This window comes from Myotis lucifugus, unplaced genomic scaffold (genome assembly GCF_000147115.1).
Source record: "Myotis lucifugus unplaced genomic scaffold, Myoluc2.0 scaffold_10, whole genome shotgun sequence".
Lineage (NCBI taxonomy): Eukaryota > Metazoa > Chordata > Mammalia > Chiroptera > Vespertilionidae > Myotis > Myotis lucifugus.
The window spans coordinates 7,338,705-7,356,902 of NW_005871058.1; the positions used below are offsets into that span (position 1 = coordinate 7,338,705).

An 18,198-nucleotide genomic window follows, 5' to 3' on the forward strand; every position below is an offset into this window, starting at 1 on the left:
CACTACTGGGGGGTAGAAGTATTTTACTTATCTATTTTCTTATTTATGTATATATTTGTTATCTATAAACTCCTTGAGGGAGGGATTATTTTGTTTTATTTTCTGCTCTATCCCCACTGCCTAAGAATAGCGTCAAGCACATAGTTGGCACCCATTAAGTATTTCTTGAATGAATGAATAATCTCTGACAACAAGATGCATATTGTGGGAGGCTTTGAAGTGCTAAATTAAACTTTCTATCATTCCAGCTTAACACATTGCAATTCACCACATGTTGTTGAATAAATTCTACATGCCTTGCTCTTGTTAAACAATGGGAAGATAACAAATGTAGACTTCTAAGTTCTGGCAAGACACACATCACCTCTGCAGTTCATCTGCGAAACAAGTGGTTGAATTAGATCCTTCCTTCACTTTTTAAATTTCTGAGACTAGGACATGCTTCCTGTCCTCAGTGGTCAGGATGCAATAATAATGACAATAATAACCTTGGGCCAGGATCAGTTACCTGTGGTCAATAGGTCCAGCAAATCATTATAGTCCCACTTATTTTTAGGATAAGCAATCTCTCAAACCCTCCCTCCCCTCCCCGGAACGAATGTATAATCCTGCTTAGAAATGCTGTCGGGATACACCTCTCCTCTGTAAAATGGAAGCTCCAGTCTTGAATACTAGAAGGATTCTACCTATAAAGAGGGGGCAGATGTTTTAGTGGCTTGTGCTCAGTCCTCTGAGTTTTGCCTTTTAATCTTTTCAGCAAGATGGGATGTTACAAATCTCCTAAGATCTTATTGATTCAGTTACTGTTGGCTCACTTATCCTGGCTGCCAAGACCAACCTGCTACCACTTTGACTCAAATGTGAATCATAGACCCCTTCCCTACCTTCCCTGACACAGCTGAGAACATCTGGGTCTCTCAAAAAGGCTCTCTCAAACTCTCAGGGAGTACACAGAGAAATAAACACATCAACTGCAAGGGAAATGGAAAAATCAGCTTAGAAAGCCCAGGCTGGCTGTCTCCTGTGGCTCCCAGACTCTGTTCTATTCCACAAACCATCAGAGAGAGTCCGCCCACAGCTTAAACAGGCTGCCACAATTCTGTAGCCATCTTACCTGATCACTTCTTTTGAGGTCTTGGTCTATATCCCAATGTGAAGGTACCATCTCATGACCTACTCCCTGGAAGTTCCAACTTCAAACATCTGCGGTCAAGGCTGGGAAGGTAGAACCCCTTTCTACCTTCTTCTTTCTGAGAAGACTGAAACTCCTTCAATAGCCAGAGAAGGTCACTGACCCCTTCCAGGTCTGGTTTTCTGTGTGAGAAAATCACCTTCCCTTCTTCAAGTGACTGATACCAGCAATGGCCTTGCTGTCAGAGAAGATCCTGTCCTTCTATACAGGGACTGTGGCTTCATCTTTATTAGCCCCTCATGATTCCCAGAGCATTACAGAACAACACACCCACAGCATTCACTTAACAGGATCTAACAAGCATAAGTCATAGGCAGGTGTTCCCTCAAGGAAATTACCATGAACAAGATGGAGACAATGTTTATCAGGTAACCTGGGAAGCGATCTTTCCAGGTCAGCTTATCTTCATCATCATCCTGGGGAGAAACAGGAGAGGAGGGACAATCAGAAGGCACAAATAACAGATAATAATTTTCCTTTAATTTTGCATACATTTGCACATCATTAATCATTCATCATTCTAATATAGATATTTTTCTAGTTTTTGATGTCTTACCTTCCATATTAACAACAGCTCTCCTAATTTTTGTGATTTCTAGATAGCCTAGAAAAACTATGGTGAAAAGAGGACATGATTTGAGTTCAGCCTAATTCTTGGCTGAAGTTTTAAAATGTTCAACCACTTATCAGCTGTGTGATCCTGAAATGTTTCCTAACTTTTCTTACCCCCTATTTCTTCATTGTAAAATGGGCACAGCCACAACACCCGTCTTGCCTACCGCACAGGATGATTTTGTTTGTTTTGTTTTAATGAGAAACATGTGAACATGTTAAAGCAATGGACAAATGGCATATACAACCCAACCACAGGGCAACATCTTAAAATAGATCATTCTTTAAATAAAACATCAACCGTAGTTCCCATTCAGTGTACAAATTACCCACAATTTTTGCTTTTCAAAGAACCTGCATGTGTTATCATTTGTTTACTCCAAAAATGACTGCGTTCTCTGCTTGTCCCAAATGCAGACATTTCTAGGTACAGGCTAAGCAATCAGTCTGGCTGAAAACCCTACCTTTCCCCCTCAGATTGGGTCCAGTACACCCAGGGGCTGCTCTCTGGGACACGTGTACAGCTGACCAATCTTTCGGCATACTCTGAAGACCCTCATGTGGTCTGGTGAGGACAACAAGGTATGTATGAAGATAAAAATCTCTGTCATTAATTGTCATGTAAGTTTAGTCCAAGCACTTGTTTTCTCTGAGCTACAGCTCTCATATAGAGTTAAAATTGATACAGGGTTGTTGTGAAGACTCTTTGAAGCCATGTTCATAAAGATGCCATGAAAATGGCAAAGCATGTTACGCTGGTAAGGTCAGAGCCCTGCATTTCTGCAATGCATCTAAATCGAGCTCAGCCAGTGAATGTTACAGGGCCCCCTCCTCTAGTCTCACTTTCCTCCACGCCACTATTTCAGAATACACCTGATTTGGCTCTAGCAACAGTGCCATCTAGCCTTTGAAAGCTTGTACTGTAGGCAAAGAGCCTTCTTGGCCTAGGAGACATCGTTCTAAAAACGCTTGTGTGTCTACTATGTGCAGAACTTGGTGCCAGGAATGGTGAGAGACAGAAGAACATGGATATGCCACTGCCCCTGGGGGCTTGCAGTCTAAGAAGACAGAAGTGGCACACACATACCAAAAGCTTCAGGGAGCATTTTGCCAGTGTGGGAGAGGGAATTATCTTGGGCATGAGCCTTTGGGGCACTCGAGGAAAGAAATGATGTGTCTTTCTTACTGCATGTCTGGAGCTGAGCACAGGGTTGAGCTGGCTTAATAAATGGGGGTAGAAATGAGTGTTAAGGCTGAAGTCATTTAATAATTAGCACTTTCATTTACAGATGATGGAAACAAGGGATACTCAGTTTTTCTTAGACCCGGTGATAAAATCAGGTCTCTAAACTCCTAGCCCAATAGACTTTCCATCACACAATTGAGAACAAGGGAACTACAGGTTGTGACCAATCTGAATGAATGAGAGCATATAAATCTGTTTCCGTTCAGACTGGAACAATATTCATTCATATGCTTCTAAATTAGGCCAAACATCAAAAGGGAGTAGCACTTCTTTCTGTTTGCTTCAGTATAATACTTTGTTTTAATCACACCCGTGATATTTTCCTTTAAGATTTTGACAAGGGAAACTGAAGATGGGTTAGGGTTAGGGATTCTGCAAAGAAAATAAGGAGGTGCGTGACAGGGCTCTCCCTGGGGTCTCCCTCATTACAATGAAGGTTTTGATGATTTTTTGACTCTTTTCTGCTCTCTGGCCTAGAGATAAGACATTCTGCCTTAAAACCCAGCAAACCAGATGTGTTCTGAAATATCAGTGGTGAGTAGTAAAGAGAGAACTCCAGTTCATAGGCTCCATGTTATCAGTTGCTCCATAAGGGGGCTTTGTGAATGAGGAACAGAGGAGAGAGAGGCAGAAAAACCCGTATTTGGTCCCTGAGATGAGAGAAAGGGATGAGAAACATCAGGGTGAGACCGGTTTGAAAATGGCCCTCAGGGAAGAGTTGGACAGTCCTGGAAGAAATGGGGGAAAGGGAAGTATGAGCAGAGGATCAGGAAATATGGCCCATGATGAAATGGGTTCCAATAAATAAGAACAACTGTAGGGGATGACTAATAAACCCATGGAGGAGTCAGGCATCTGCGATGGCTTCGGTTAAGGTTTCATGCCAAGAGGATGTCCACCTTCTTCAGGCCGGGGACCAAGGGGGTGAGATGTCTTTGGAACAGCCTCTACCCTGCAGTGAAAACTCTGTCCTGGAGAATGAGTTTTGGACAGCACGGTCTGAGCACCTTGGAGGGCCGGGCTCTGTGCTGGATACTGAGGACACAGTGAGGAGAAGGCTCAGCCCTGCCCAGAAGGAGCTCAGAGACCATGGCAGAAACAAGGAAAAGGATTTCAGCGCTAACCCTGGCAAGGAAGGTGGCATTACTATTTAGCATAAGAAAGGGATGTATCTAAAGAGCAGTTGACTTGGTTGCCCTCTCAGAGCAACTATCTTAAAGAAAAATATTCATTTTGACACAGATGTTGTATTGTTTATTGAAAAATCACCTCCTCTCATGTTTACATTGATGAGCCCCTTTTTTCCTGGAAGTTATAGCTTCTACTTCACACATTGAGACACTATCCAAACACAAGAGGCTGAGCGAAACACAAACATTACTAACTGCCCTCCAAGCTCCCACAGTTACTGGTAAAGAGGACAGTGAGTAAAGCAGACTTTGTGTATAATAACTGGTTCTGATAATGGAAGCTAATTAAAACTCTCCACTCACTGGCACATTAAAGATGTGAAGATTCGTGGCAGAATGCAGTTCATTTGATTATACTCTGCATAATAATCACATAACCAGCCTACGAGATAATAAAATGAGAAATAGCCTTGAGACCAGAACATCCAAGTTTAACTCTTAGCTCTAATACTAACTAGTCAAATGACATTGGAAAATTCCCAGAACCTCAGTTTCCTCATCTGTAATTATATTTCTTATCTGTAAATGTGTAAAATGGTAGTATCTGTAACACCAAATTACCATGCATTTTATATGAATTAGCTAACCCATGGAGAGGGCCACGCCAGTGCACCTGCCCACAGAGGTTGGTGAGAACTCTTAGCGTCTCCCTCTCCTTTTAAAACAGAGATGATAACCCTTGTCCCACCTAAGTGGCAGAGGTATTGTGCAGATCACATGAGTGAATGCCTGTGAGAGAGCTTTGTAAACTGTAAGGCGTCAGACAAAAGTAAGGTCTAATCAGCTTCATGATTACAGCAAAAGCAGGTGATTAGCAAGCACTTAGCTAATGTCACCATTGTTAAGACATGAGCCTAGCTGTCACCTGTGTTTGTTTCTTTGTCTCTGCTGTCTTGTTTCTGTCCCTGGACTATGGCTCCTACTTCCAAGTCTCCCATAGCAAGTAGTACAGTGATATTCATGTATAACTATGGAATTTCCCTTTTGAAAATATTTATATTCAGAATATGTATTCTCTGTACTATCTTAGAAGCTTTTCTGTATACATGCATACACACACACACACACACACACACATACACACACACCACACCCAGATTTCCCTATTACATTGTATGGATACATTTTTTTCACAACCAATGAACCAATATTATAATTATTAATTTAAGTTCATACTTTATTTATATTTTGTTAGTTTTTACCCATTGGCCTTTTCCTGTTCCAGGATCCTGTCCAAAACATTATATTTAGTCATCATGTCTCCTCCAGACTGTGATAGTTTCTCAGACTTTCCTTGTTTATGATGACCTTGACAGTTTTGAGGAGTACTTGTCAAGTACATTGTGGAATGTTCCTCAATATGGGTTTGTCTTAAGTTTTCTCACAATTATGCTGAGGTTGTAGGTTTGGGAGGAAGACCACAGAGATAAAGTGCATTTTATCCCTTTATATCAAAGATGCAGGCTATAATATGACCTATCACTGAATATGTTAACCTTAATCGCTTGGTGGAGGTGGTGTGTTTATGAGGTTTCACTACTGCAAAGTTACTCTTTTTCCCTGTTCCATACTTTTTCTTTATAAGGTAGTCACTATATGCATTCCACATTTAAAAAGTGAGAGTTATGCACCACTTTCTTGACAGAATAATGTTTACAAATTCTCCTAGGTTTTAATCCCGATTTTTGTATTTTGGATTTTTTTAAGGTGGGGCTATAGAGAAGAGGGTCAAAATGACAAGGAAACCCCAAGTTCAATTTGGGCAATGCTTTCTACAGCACAGGCCCAGGGGCCATTTGTTCTGTTCCAAAGCCATCCAATCATCCAGTGTGATCTCGTTCTGTCATTCTGGACCCATTCTCCTCTCAGACACAGCTACTTAATGCTCTCTCTGCTGGGTGAACCTTCAAGACCTCCCACAAACAACACTTACTCTAGAAACATAGATTCTACCAACCTCACTATCTTCTCTCTCTTAGTTCTCTCTCCTAAAACAGCTCCTCCTCTAGGCAGCCTTCCTGGCCTGATCTTGAGGCCACTATTGGACTGTATATCCTTCCCTTCACTGAGCTTAATACACGCTCCCCCCTATCCCTCCCCACCCCCCCATACACACATAGCTTCTATCACCATCACGTAAGCCTCCAGAATGGTCTTGGTCCCTATAGCCCAAGCACACACAACCTCTCAGGCTGAGCCTACAGGTCCTGCCCCTCAGCCCTATGGACTTGCCCATGACTGATCCCCAGAGTTATCTAGAGATAAAGACTTTTAGGGACAGAATCTCAATCTAGGAGGAGAATCTTGGCAAGGGGCATGAGGCAGTCATGTGGCACAGCACCTAAGTCTAGAGGCATGCCTGAAGCCCAGGGCATAATGCAGTATAATTTGTGGCTAAAATGGAAAACATTATTTATTCTTCCCACTGCTTGGTTTTCCTAGCAGACACAGAAAAACAGACTCTGGCTCCCTTGTCTCCCATCCTGAGGTCCAGCCTGCTTACTTGGCTTCCTCGGGTTCCCTGGACAGCTTATTGCTTCACTTTCTCTGTTTCCCCAGGGGGACTGCCTTGGCCTTTCTGGATTCCAGTATTGGACTGAGCTTCTCTCCCTCTCTTATCCCAAACCCAACTGTTCTATTGTGTCTCCTGCCTGGATTCAGATTGCAGGCAGCCCCTCCCCACTAATTATTTAAAGGGGAGACCCTTCTACATTGTGGTAATGGTAAAATGAGCCTTAGGTGGGCTTAACAAGATATGAGAGCCTGGGGCAGGCATATTATTGCCTGCAAAAGAAGAAGGCCTAGCTAAAGCCATAAGCATCCTCACCCAGTAATAAATGTCTAAATCCCTAATATATAATCTTACCTAGCACATCATACAAAGCGTTAAGTCAAATGGCCATGGACTTAGAATACACTTAAAGCCTGTGCTATAATCTCCAAGGCTTGACATGATCTACGCTCTAGCTCCTCTTACATTTCATTTCCTACCATTCAATCCCTTGCTCACTCCATTTCAGCCACACTGGTCTTTCCTATTCACTGAACACCCCAAGCTGGTTTCCCCTTCAAGACCCTTGTAAGAGTCCTCTCCTATCTCTTTACCCAGTTGAGTCCTCTTCTCACTCTTCTTCTGTGCTCAGCTGTAGCATCACCTCCAATGAGGTCTTTCCCAGTGCCCCAGTCCATAACCTGGCCCTTATTACTCTCTATCACAACACATCACTCTCTGAATTTACCTGTCTATTTATCTCCTCTCTGTCTCCCTTAGGAAAACATGAGGTCCATGACAGCAGGCAGCCTCTGTGTCTAGTTCACCACTGGCTCTCCAGTGCTGGCCTAAGCCTAGCCTGAGGATCCTTCTGCATGTGCGACTCAGGGGTGAATATCAGTCTGGAAGCAATAGCTTAGCTCACTGGGTAGTGCTCAATGCTCCTAAGGTTGGGATGTAGTATTTAGTCTCTGGATGGGTTAAATCCAGTTTCACACAGGAAGAGCCCATGAAACAATTTTGTGCCACTGTCTCAGGTTACCACCAGTGCCAGAACCTAAGGGGAAAATGCAAGAGATTTGTGGTAATCTTTTGACACGTTAAGAAAAACAGAAAAGTGCATGTCCCATTGGCATGTGCCAATAAGGACAGCTTTTTGGATGGAAAATAATACAGGAAAGAGTTTTAGCCTGAGTAGCACCCAGCTGTGTTCTGGCTAATCATGAAGACCTTTGTGACAGAGGTCCTGCAGCCACACTGCACTCCTCCTAGAGTCTTGTCACATTAGGTTTCTTTCTTTCTTTCTTTCTTTCTTTCTTTCTTTCTTTCTTTCTTTCTTTCTTTCTTTCTTTCTTTCTTTCTTTCTTTCCTTCCTTCCTTCCTTCCTTCCTTCTCTCTCTCTCTCTCTCTCTCTCTCTCTCTCTCTCTCTCTCTCTCTTCTTTTTCATTGATTTCAGAGAGGCAGGAAGAAGGAGAGATAGAAACATCAGTGATGAGAGAGAATCATTGATCAGCTGCCTCCCACACACCCCATACTGGGGATTGAGCCCACAACTTGGGCACGTGCCCTGACCGGGAATCGAACTATGACCTCCTGGTTTATAGGTCGAGGCTCAACCACTGAGCAACACTGGCCAGGCAGGTCATGCATTATTTCTTAGTCTAACCTACAAGCCTCCAGCTTCATTTTGGGCCTTTTCCTCATGTTCTACCCCACAGAATGGAGAATTGATCTATAGAAAATTTGTTTACAAACAAAGTTCTGCATGAAATCCCTCCTTACTCTTGCTTTCTTCAGGCCCAACACTCATAATTCCTATTTTTTCCAACTCATAATTCCTATTTTTTTCCTACTAAACTAAATATGGAAGAAAATCAGTGGTTTATATACCTGTTTATATTTTTTCTCCCTGAACCACTGTGACACTCTAAGGGGGTATCCACCTTACTGTGTTGGGGGCAGGAGCGGGGAATAGGAAGCAGGTCCTCAGCCCTGAAGAAAGGAAAAAGAGTTGTTGGCTCAGCTCCCAGTAGATGCTCAGGACACAGAGAAGAGAGGTCGCTGCTGTGCAAAGGTGAGGTTAGAATGGGACAGCCAGGGCAATGTCACAACTCCCACATTAGCTAATTATTGAAATCACTTCAAAATACACTGATTTCTGGCTCTGCCTCGGGTCTACTAAATCAGAATCTTGAGGGTGAAAGAATCTGTTTCTGAAAAGGCTTCACAGGCGACACTGTAAATCAGCCCAATTCGGGAAATACCATTCTACAAGACTCAGCCCTGCCTTGCTCTTTTTTCCTCCAGGGCCTATATTCCTGTGGCTTGTCCCTCTGTGAACAGATTCGCTGAGAGGCACTCACAGGGTGGAAACAAGCTTGGAGACAATTCCCTCATGTACACTGTCCACACAGAATTTGTCACATCAGCTGCATTGCCAGCCCAGCCCACTGGCCAACTGGCTCCCATACATGCCCCTTCCCCTCTTCTTCCCCGACCGCAAGCTGATTGTAGGCCTCCAACAGGCAGGCACTAATCAAACTTCAGCCCAGGGATAAGTTTCAGACCCACTCGGTAGGTCCTAGAATGAGAAGGGCAATGTCAGAGAAGGCCTAGAAAGCATCTGATTATTTTAATGTGTGCAGCTACCTTGAATTTGGTGAATTTATTGAGCTTTAAAATTTCCCTGGACGCACAGAGCACCATATCAGGTTCTACATTAAGAAAGAGAGGGTCACTGCCTTCCACTCAAAAACAGAAGTGGCAGGCTTCTCCGTGTGAAAAATTATATTTGGAAACATGTTGGTAACTTTTATTTAAACATTGTTCCCTTTGAAAGATTTCACCGGCAAATGAATAAATAATGAATCTTGCCAACAGCCAATGTTGTTCTGGCCAGAAGAGTAAGGTCACTTTGTTCATTCATTGTTTTGTTAACAATGTCAGTCACTTCTGGCCTCAACCCAAGGACAGAGCCATCGCTGTTATACCACAGTTAGACAATATACATCTAAAATAGTGTTTGTTTTTAACTAGGAGAAACAATTTTCAGCAATTTGCAACAACAGTAAACTGGCAAAAAGACACTGCAATTAACTCTCATCGTGGTATTTGGTAACACTGGCTCCTTTAGCATGCAATGTTTGTTTGTTGGTTTGGTTTCAGATTTTGTTAGCTAATAGAGAACAGTGGTTAGTTGCTCTTCCTCTTCATTAAAAACAAGGGCCAGAACAAATGGGGAGGGACTCCAGCAAACGCAATTGGGTAAGACAAGCAAAAGTGCATCCTAGATCTTCTTCAAGGCTGGGTCAAGGGAGGTCAAGGGAGGCATCCTCCATTAGGCTTCAGGAGAACAGAATCTCCAAGCTGGCCCTGGGACATACCCAGGCCACTGTAACACACACTGTTCAGTAACCCATTCTGCAATTAATTAGTGAAATAATTCCCCTTCCTGTGAGGACTGTAGGTGAGGTAAGATCCTGCCCAGCCATTCATGCCTTTTCTTGGGGTTCGGTGAGCAGGAGTTGGCTCTGTCCTGCTGGGCTGAGGATATCCTGGGCAAAGACACAGGACAGTGACAAAAGTCAGTGCCCTCAGCATGGTCAACTTCAGTTGGGCATGGGCCTCCACTTACCAGGCCCAGCACAGAGAGTGAAGTGGGGCCAAAGAGAGGAAGAAAAATCCATGAGGAGGAGGAAAAAGAGGAAGAAGGGAAAGGATGGTTACTCTGAGGCTGGATATGCAGATAGCCTCTGTCTGGCTTTCTCCTTTGTCATTGTCATCCTACAGGGCCCAGGATGAGGCTCTGCACACAGAGGACTACTGAGAAGACTAAGAATGAGCAGGTCTTAGCATGGGAGGGTGGACTGGGCCAACTCCACAAATCCAGCTCAGAACCCACTGCCCCTGCTGCGTGTGACTACCCACCATGCCAGGTGGGGAGGAAGAGAAGGACCCGGGAGTCCATCCAAACTCCTACCCTGTGATGCTGATGGCAGAACCCACTGTGCTGCTGGAGCTCCCAGAACACACTCCATCCCACTGTTCACACACTGGCCTTGCCATCAGTTCTGCTGTCAGTGCTGAGATCAGAGGGTTTAATTTTGGCACTTGAAAGAGGTTAAGATACATTAATAAAGTGATGGGGTCAGGCCGGCCGAGAGCATTGAGAATGGGCGTTGATGAGTTCTGTTACAATTTTATAAGCATCTACTATGTTCCAGAAACTGTGCTGTGGGCTTTGTGCTCCAGGACTCTCAGTGTCATGAGAGAGACAGATGGGCAACAGTTACAGTGAAGTGAAGTTCTTGTTGTGGGAGCATGAGGGAGCAACACCTAACTTTTATTCAGGAATTTTCATGCATGAATGCTTGCATGCCCGTGTACATGTGTGCAAACATGACTGTGTACACACTCACAAACACATAAACTCATGCTTGATGGTCTGGGTGTAACCCTGAACAATGACTGCCTAGCTAAAGTAGCGGCCCAAGACTGATTGTTCTATCCATCATCCATCTGTCCATCATCCATCCAGCCATCCACCCACCTATCCATTCATCCATCCATCCATCCATCCATCCATCCATCCATTAATGTGTGTTTACTATGTTACAGGTAGTTTTCAGGATTCTTTACATATCTGATCTTATTTATTCCTCAAAATAATTTTATGAGATAGGAATTATTTGTCTCATTTTATACCTGAGAAATTTAAGACCCAAGAAGGTTAGTTATGTGACCAGAGTTACACTAGTAAGTGGCTGAGCTGGGATTTTAATCAAGATCTTAATAATTCTAACCCTATTTTTAATCTCTTCTGTGTTTCCTACACTGTGTTTTTCAGAAAACTGGATTTTCCAGGTACTCACAGATGATCTATAGGCACAATCTCTCTTTCTTTTAGGAAATCTAATCTTCTAGTGCTTAGAAGCTCTGAGAATACCTGTAGTATCTGTTTAATCCAACACTCATAGACACAATTGATCATGAAAGCTCTAGGGTAGCGAACTACCCAGGTCTGTGGCAGCTTGAGAAAAGCTACTTTATCACCTTATCTGATCTAGGACTACAACACAGAATTTCTGCCCCGCCCCCATACGACACCTTTTTCTTCAGCCAGAAAATAATGATTTGATCTTAAACCAATCAACAGTCCATCCCCTTGCATCTCAGTGGCCTTATCCTTCTACTGGCCCTTCACCCTTTCTCTCCCTGAACAGCAGCATGCTTCTGTGAAACATGGAGAACAGAGTCATTAGAATGGACGTTATGGGTTTGGTCTGCAAGCTAGTGTTGAGCATACACTGGAACTTTCTCATACTGTTTTCCAACTCTGAGTCTTAAACTCTTCACTGGCCCAGGACAAGGGCCCATCTTCCTGGTTGTTCTAGCCTCATACCTCAGACTCTGTTGTTGGACCCTCAGAACAATGGCCTCACTTTCTACCCTCCGTCTCTCAATTCCCAGCTTCAGCATTAAGGAGAATATCTATCAGCACTTATTTCTCTAGATTCTCTTTCCATCCATCTCCTAGTTCTCTTCCTGAAAAAAAGACAGACTGGCAGGACCAATCCTGACATGAGCACCCCATGCCCAGAAGGGATTTTACTCACTGCTCCAGAAAGAGAGAGCCTGGCCCTACCTCTCCTCATCTGCAGCCAGAACCAGGAGCCAAGGGAGACACAGTGGTGTGTCTGCCTGGGGAAACCCCCTCCACTCTGCAGCTGCCCCACAACCCCGTCACCAACCCCCATCCAGGGAGTCAACATACATTATCTCCTTGCACTTCAGGCCCTGACTCACTGCATTGTTGGGACATGACTGCCAGGGAATCTGCAGCCTCAGCTGCTCCAACCAGGCTCCCTGCTCTGCACCGCAGGGTACAACCACCTCCCTGTGTCACCAGCTAGGGAGTTTTTTCCCAATAAGCTCAAGTCATCCCAAATGTTTAACCCCCAGGAGTGACTGGAGTCAGTCTCCAGAACACGCACAGGACATCCCTTTTCTTAATGAGCAAAAGGCACAGCTTAACATAAGAGCTTGCCCTCTCCTAGGTCTCACCACCATTCATTCATCCATCTCCAGGCCCTGGGCAAAGGGCAGTCAGGGTTCTTTGAGATCCCACACAAGCCAGATCAGAATTTATGGATGATGCATTACATTTTGATGGCTTCTGATACAGAAACGGAATAGTGAAGATTGAAGCTGAGAAGGAGAAGGAAAATCTAAGTCCTTGAAAATAGTAGGCAACCTGGAAGAAAGCTACCAGGACAATAAATGCCTGACAGAAATAAGGAAATTCTCCTCCCTTTCTCTCTCTCTTTTCTTTCCATCCTCATTCACCATGTAGTCAATAAATATTGATGGGTGAGGAGGGAAGACAAAAGGAAGGAAACACCCTTTTGTCTGGGGACACCCTTGCAGTCCTCTTCTCTCGTTTCTGGGGAAGAAAACATCAGGCAGTATCCCAGGGTTACCAGAGAGTTGAGGGCTCACCATCACCATGGATTCGTGTTGAGGAAGAATTCAACACAATTAAGTTATAGCCCCAGCTCTGAAATTTATTTCTACTTGACCTTTCATGAGCCAGAGGGGGGAAAATTTACTTAAATTCCTCATTCCCAAATTTTACTTTGAAAAAGTAAAATGATTTTCAGAACTATACTCATTATTACATCCATTTCCTTTCTTCCCCCAAAGTTTCCAACTCCCCTCAAAGCTGGTCACTGATGTTTTCAAATGGAGACTCTTTTGTGGTTATGTGGTAAAGGATTAACCTTAACCAAATGAAGCCTGGCCTTTGCCTTCAGCTACCAGGAGGTGATCTCCAGGCTCTTCGAATGTCCTACTAATAGGAGTGTCTTTGTTTGCCTGGGGCATTTGGCCACCAGATAATCTAACAATGCGATTTATCTCTGGGCCATACAGAATTATTTCTACCCCAAGATGGGCCAGAGACTAAGATCAGCCATATAGGATCAAGCCCCAATAAAAACGCTAGACATCAAAGCTCAAGGATGTTTCTCTGGTTGTCAATACTTTGTGAATATTGTTACACACTGACGCTGAGGAAAAAACACTGTCCTGACTCCATGGAGAGAGGACACTGTGAGTTCTTTGATACTTTCGTGGACTTCATCTTCTGTAGTCCTTCTCTTGGCTGGTTTCAAGCTCTGTCCTTTCCCTGTAATAAATTGTACTGTGTGTACAACAGCTTTCAGTAAATTCTCTAAGTTCTTTCAGCAAGTTACCAAATATAGGAGTGGTCTGGGGGACTCCAAAATTTGCAATTCGTGTCAGAGGTGAAGGTGGTCCTCCTAACTTCGAAGTTGACTAACTCTTTATAGTTGGTCTAAACTTTCATGGTGAATAACATTGGTTCATAGATTAGGAAATGGTACTTCCACTGGTGGAACTCTTCTTCATCTAGTGGTCTGTTACACTGACCTACTGAGGATTCTCAGCTAATGGAAATATTACACAGATATCCTTACATCTAGTAGTCAGCTTGCAGAATTGTATAACTGTAAGCACAAATTGCCACGGTTGCAATTTTTGGAAGTACTGATAATCCTTAATGGAGACAGCAACCTTCCTCCACACACCCTCCATGCTGCCGATGTGTACTCATCGCTTTCTGCTCTGTTTGGTTATCTATGTGTCTTGGTACACGAGACTGTGAGCTTCCTGAGAGCAGCAACTGTATTTTACATCTTAATTGTATCTTCTGCTTTCTGGAAATCAAGGCAAAGAGTAATTTACTAAGTGTTTGATGGGTTGAACTGGATTGGCTGATCCTTTGAAGACAGTAAACAGTTGTGTCCATGGATATGTGGTTATTACAGTCCTATAAACAAGTTCTCTTTAAACTGTGAGCCCACATAAAATTTTACAAGTCTCCTGGTCCTCACTAAGAAGATATTTGAAAAGAAAAAAAATCAACACAGAGGCAGCAGAGCACAGAGCAAAAAGCACACATATGGGATTTGGAAGACCTGGGTTCTGGTGATAGCCTCATATTCCTTGGTAGTGGCTACATAACTTTAGACAGATCACTTGACCTAAGACTAGGTCTTCTCATCTGTAAGATAGTGAGAAATACTATACCCTCAGGCCTCCCAAAGACATACCAGGAAGTAATCATTATAAAGCTCACACTATTACAAGTTCGGATTCCAAAGACATTTTCTAAGCATCTGCTACCTGTTAGGTACGCTGCAAAGCAATTGCTGTCATTGTTTCATTCTATTAAGTCCTCATATTCTGGTGTTGGGGGTAATAATTGGGAAGGAATCTTAGGTGGGGCTATAGACAACACAAGACTGGCCATGAGATGATAATTATTGATGTTAGACGAGAGAACATAAAGGTTCACTCTACTATTTCCTTTCTTTTTGTGCATATTGAAAAGGTTCTAATAAAACACATATTTAAAGCAATCATCTTGGCAACAATGTGAGGCAGGCCTTACTAGTCCCACTGAGAACCAAGGCACAGAACTAAAAAACCATGTGGGTTCCACAAGATGTTAGAAGTAGAATTGGGTCTAAGACCTTGGTTCCTACATCCATGCAATTTCCCCCAACTCCAACTGCCTATCTCTGGGGAGGTTACTGTCCTGTGTGGCTAGTACCCGTTGACCAGAACCTCACTAGCCCTCACAAAGGTGTTCTTTGAAGGTCTAGGTTTGCTTGCAGGAGAAGTGGGTCACTGCAAAAAAAAATGAAGAGATAAGGGAAAACAGCATTCTGCCTTCCTTTCCTATGCCAGGGACCCCTTCCCACACTTCATTTTAGAAATTCAAGGAATATTGGGAATCCTCAAAGTCCCAGTCACTGTCTGCAAATATTGAGTCCCAAGAACACTGGAAGGTGTTGCTGGAGGCTCCAAGAATGTATAATAGACAGTCCTGCGCCCCCTCCCCGACCCCAGCAATTACCTCAAATCTGTTCACAAAGGTATTTTAGAATTTATTAGAAAACTGTACAAAGAGAAACATATCATCACAATAATCTTTCACCTTCAAAAGGATTTGCTCTAGAATAAAGAGAGAGGTTTGCCTATCTCTTCTGCAAATGAAGGAACAGTGTGTGTGTGTGTGTGTGTGTGTGTGTGTGTGTGTGTGTGTGTGTGTAGAGGAGGCAGATGGAGCTGAGCAAAAAGAAGCAACTCTAGGGGCATGCCCATCTACAGCTATGGGGCTGGCGACAGCTTGCATTTGTTTAGGAGTCCAATCCTGGGATGTATACAATTTTCCCCAAATAACCCTTGAAGGAAGAAATAACAGCGTGCAAGTGACACCAACAATACTCAAAAGCATGGAGACATATTTAACCACTTTCTTTACTATGACCACATTTTGCCAAAGCCCATGTCCTAGGAATCTCTCCCACTCACTTAAAAGAAAGTCACCAAATGGGTTGTGTTTTCTCACCCCATGTTTTCATTTTCTCCCAAGCTCTTGCCGCAACACATTGGTTGGCCAAACCAAAATACACCAGGGAGCCCAGTCACCTCTCCAACCTCAGAAACTGCCATTGGTGCCTATTGTGTGACATGCTGCTTCCACACACATCACTGGGCATGGGATTCCCAAAATGTCTTTTCCTGGGTGGGGGCTGGAAGGCGCAGTCCCTAAAGGTTTCCTCCGTACTTCCACCTTACATGCTAGCTTGCTATCTAAATAAAGTAACTCTTCAAACCATGGCTGGATTCCCCATGCACCCAGTTCTCCACAGAATCTCCAGGTTTTTCACACAACCAAGAGGCAATCAGCCGAGCATGACCAGAACCCCCAGGCTCCAATCAAAGCCATGTAAAATATAGCAACTTTAAGACAGAGGAGAAAAAGTTAAACCTGAGCTCTGTAATTGTGGTCTATTGACAGGCATGTTGTGTCATCGGTGCATTCTCAGTTCATGCCTCATGTAGATGGGGACTGTGAAGGACAACAGAGGTCTTGTAACATTCTGCACTCTGTGCCTTTCTGAACACTCTTGCTTTGAAAAGGAGGGTCCATGGGTTGAACAATCAAGTTCTTTCAATAAATATGCCTTAGGCTAATTTTCTTTCAGGTTAAGTGTGGGCAAGTGTGGAGGACCTCTGGATGGCAGCTACCTGGTATAAAGGAATATGTGTGTGTGTGTGTGTGTGTGTGTGTGTGTGTGAGTGCATACGCATGCAGTGCATGTGTGTTTGCAGAGATAAGGTGGTAAAGAAAGCAACAGACACCCAATACATCAAAAATCCCTGCCAAGTGACCTGGTACTAAAGAATAACATTCACTTCGGGCAAGTGTTTAGATATAAACAAGTTAAGGGTAGTTTGGGAGCAATCATGATCAGAATGAGCCAACATTAGTATTTAGGATAGGTAATGCCAAGGCAACTTCCTGATTGGAAGTTCTGTATAGTATATCTAGATTTCAGGAAGGATTTTTTATGAATTAAAATTTTAAATAGGCAATGCCTATTGGCTGAGACAATAGGACAATTGCCTATTGTCCACCGTAAGGTGTCTTCCTCCCATCTATGTCCCTATCTGCTCAGTTCTCACTCCTACTTCTCTCCATTCTGCAGAGGCAACCACTATTATTTTTCTTTTCTTTTTTTTTTCCTAAGCTTACAGAATGTCTTATGAATACAGAAGCAAATACAAATGTATGTGTGCATTGATTTGTAGTTTCTCTTCTTTTTACAACAAGGAGGCACATTACACACCTTGCTTGTATGTTCAGGAAGGTTTTGAGGAAGGCTGTGCTTTGTGGACAGATAACTTCGTTGGGGCAGCGAGGCGGGGTGGTAATGGGGACTAGATGGAACTGTGCAGTTGCAGGGACATGGCATGAGATGGAATGAAGTTCTCTTGACTTTCTGTCCTGGGTCCTTCCCATTGCATTGCTCTGTCTCCTGGATCAGCGGTTTATGCATGCAAGAAAGGACTTCTGAAGTACTGGCAGGCTTCTCGGAAGCAGTTTGTCCTCTAAGTAGTTTAAAATATCCCCTGGCAATCTTGCACACACCACTCATTTGCTTAATAAATCTTTTTCTCATAGACCATGCAAAGGTAAACTTTGAGTCCTTTGCTCTTGAAATGACTAAATGACCTAACTATGTGAAAGTCCCAGCCCAGTTCTTGGCACATAGTAGCCACTTCATAAAATAAATATTAGTTGAATCTGAGTAGTCACTAAATTCCAATTTAATGAAGCCTAGATCAAGTTAAAGAGATTAAAAAGATTAGTCATACAGGAACAAGGAACTGGCTCCTTCAGAGCCAGTGCAGTGACGGTTTACTTTGGTAGCATAAGCCTTTTATAAACCAGCGGTCACTTTCTACTCTCTGGTCAGAGAACCAGAAGTAATAGTTTCCGTGGTATTCATTCAATCATCATTTGGGGGATCAAATGGATTCTAACAGTTACTTGCTGGCAATATTCAGGCCTGCCCACTGATAGAGCTAAGT

General features: G+C 43.3%; 1 protein-coding gene across 1 annotated transcript in view; it reads right to left on the reverse strand.

Annotated features, from left to right (window-relative positions):
- The window catches only part of ANO2 (anoctamin 2), a 290,309-nt gene that overhangs the window by 75,682 nt on the left and 196,429 nt on the right, over positions 1-18,198 (reverse strand). The window contains exon 17 of the mRNA XM_023749823.1: positions 1,531-1,608. Within this exon, the coding sequence (XP_023605591.1) occupies positions 1,531-1,608 (78 nt within the window). The remainder of the gene's footprint in view (positions 1-1,530; positions 1,609-18,198) is intronic.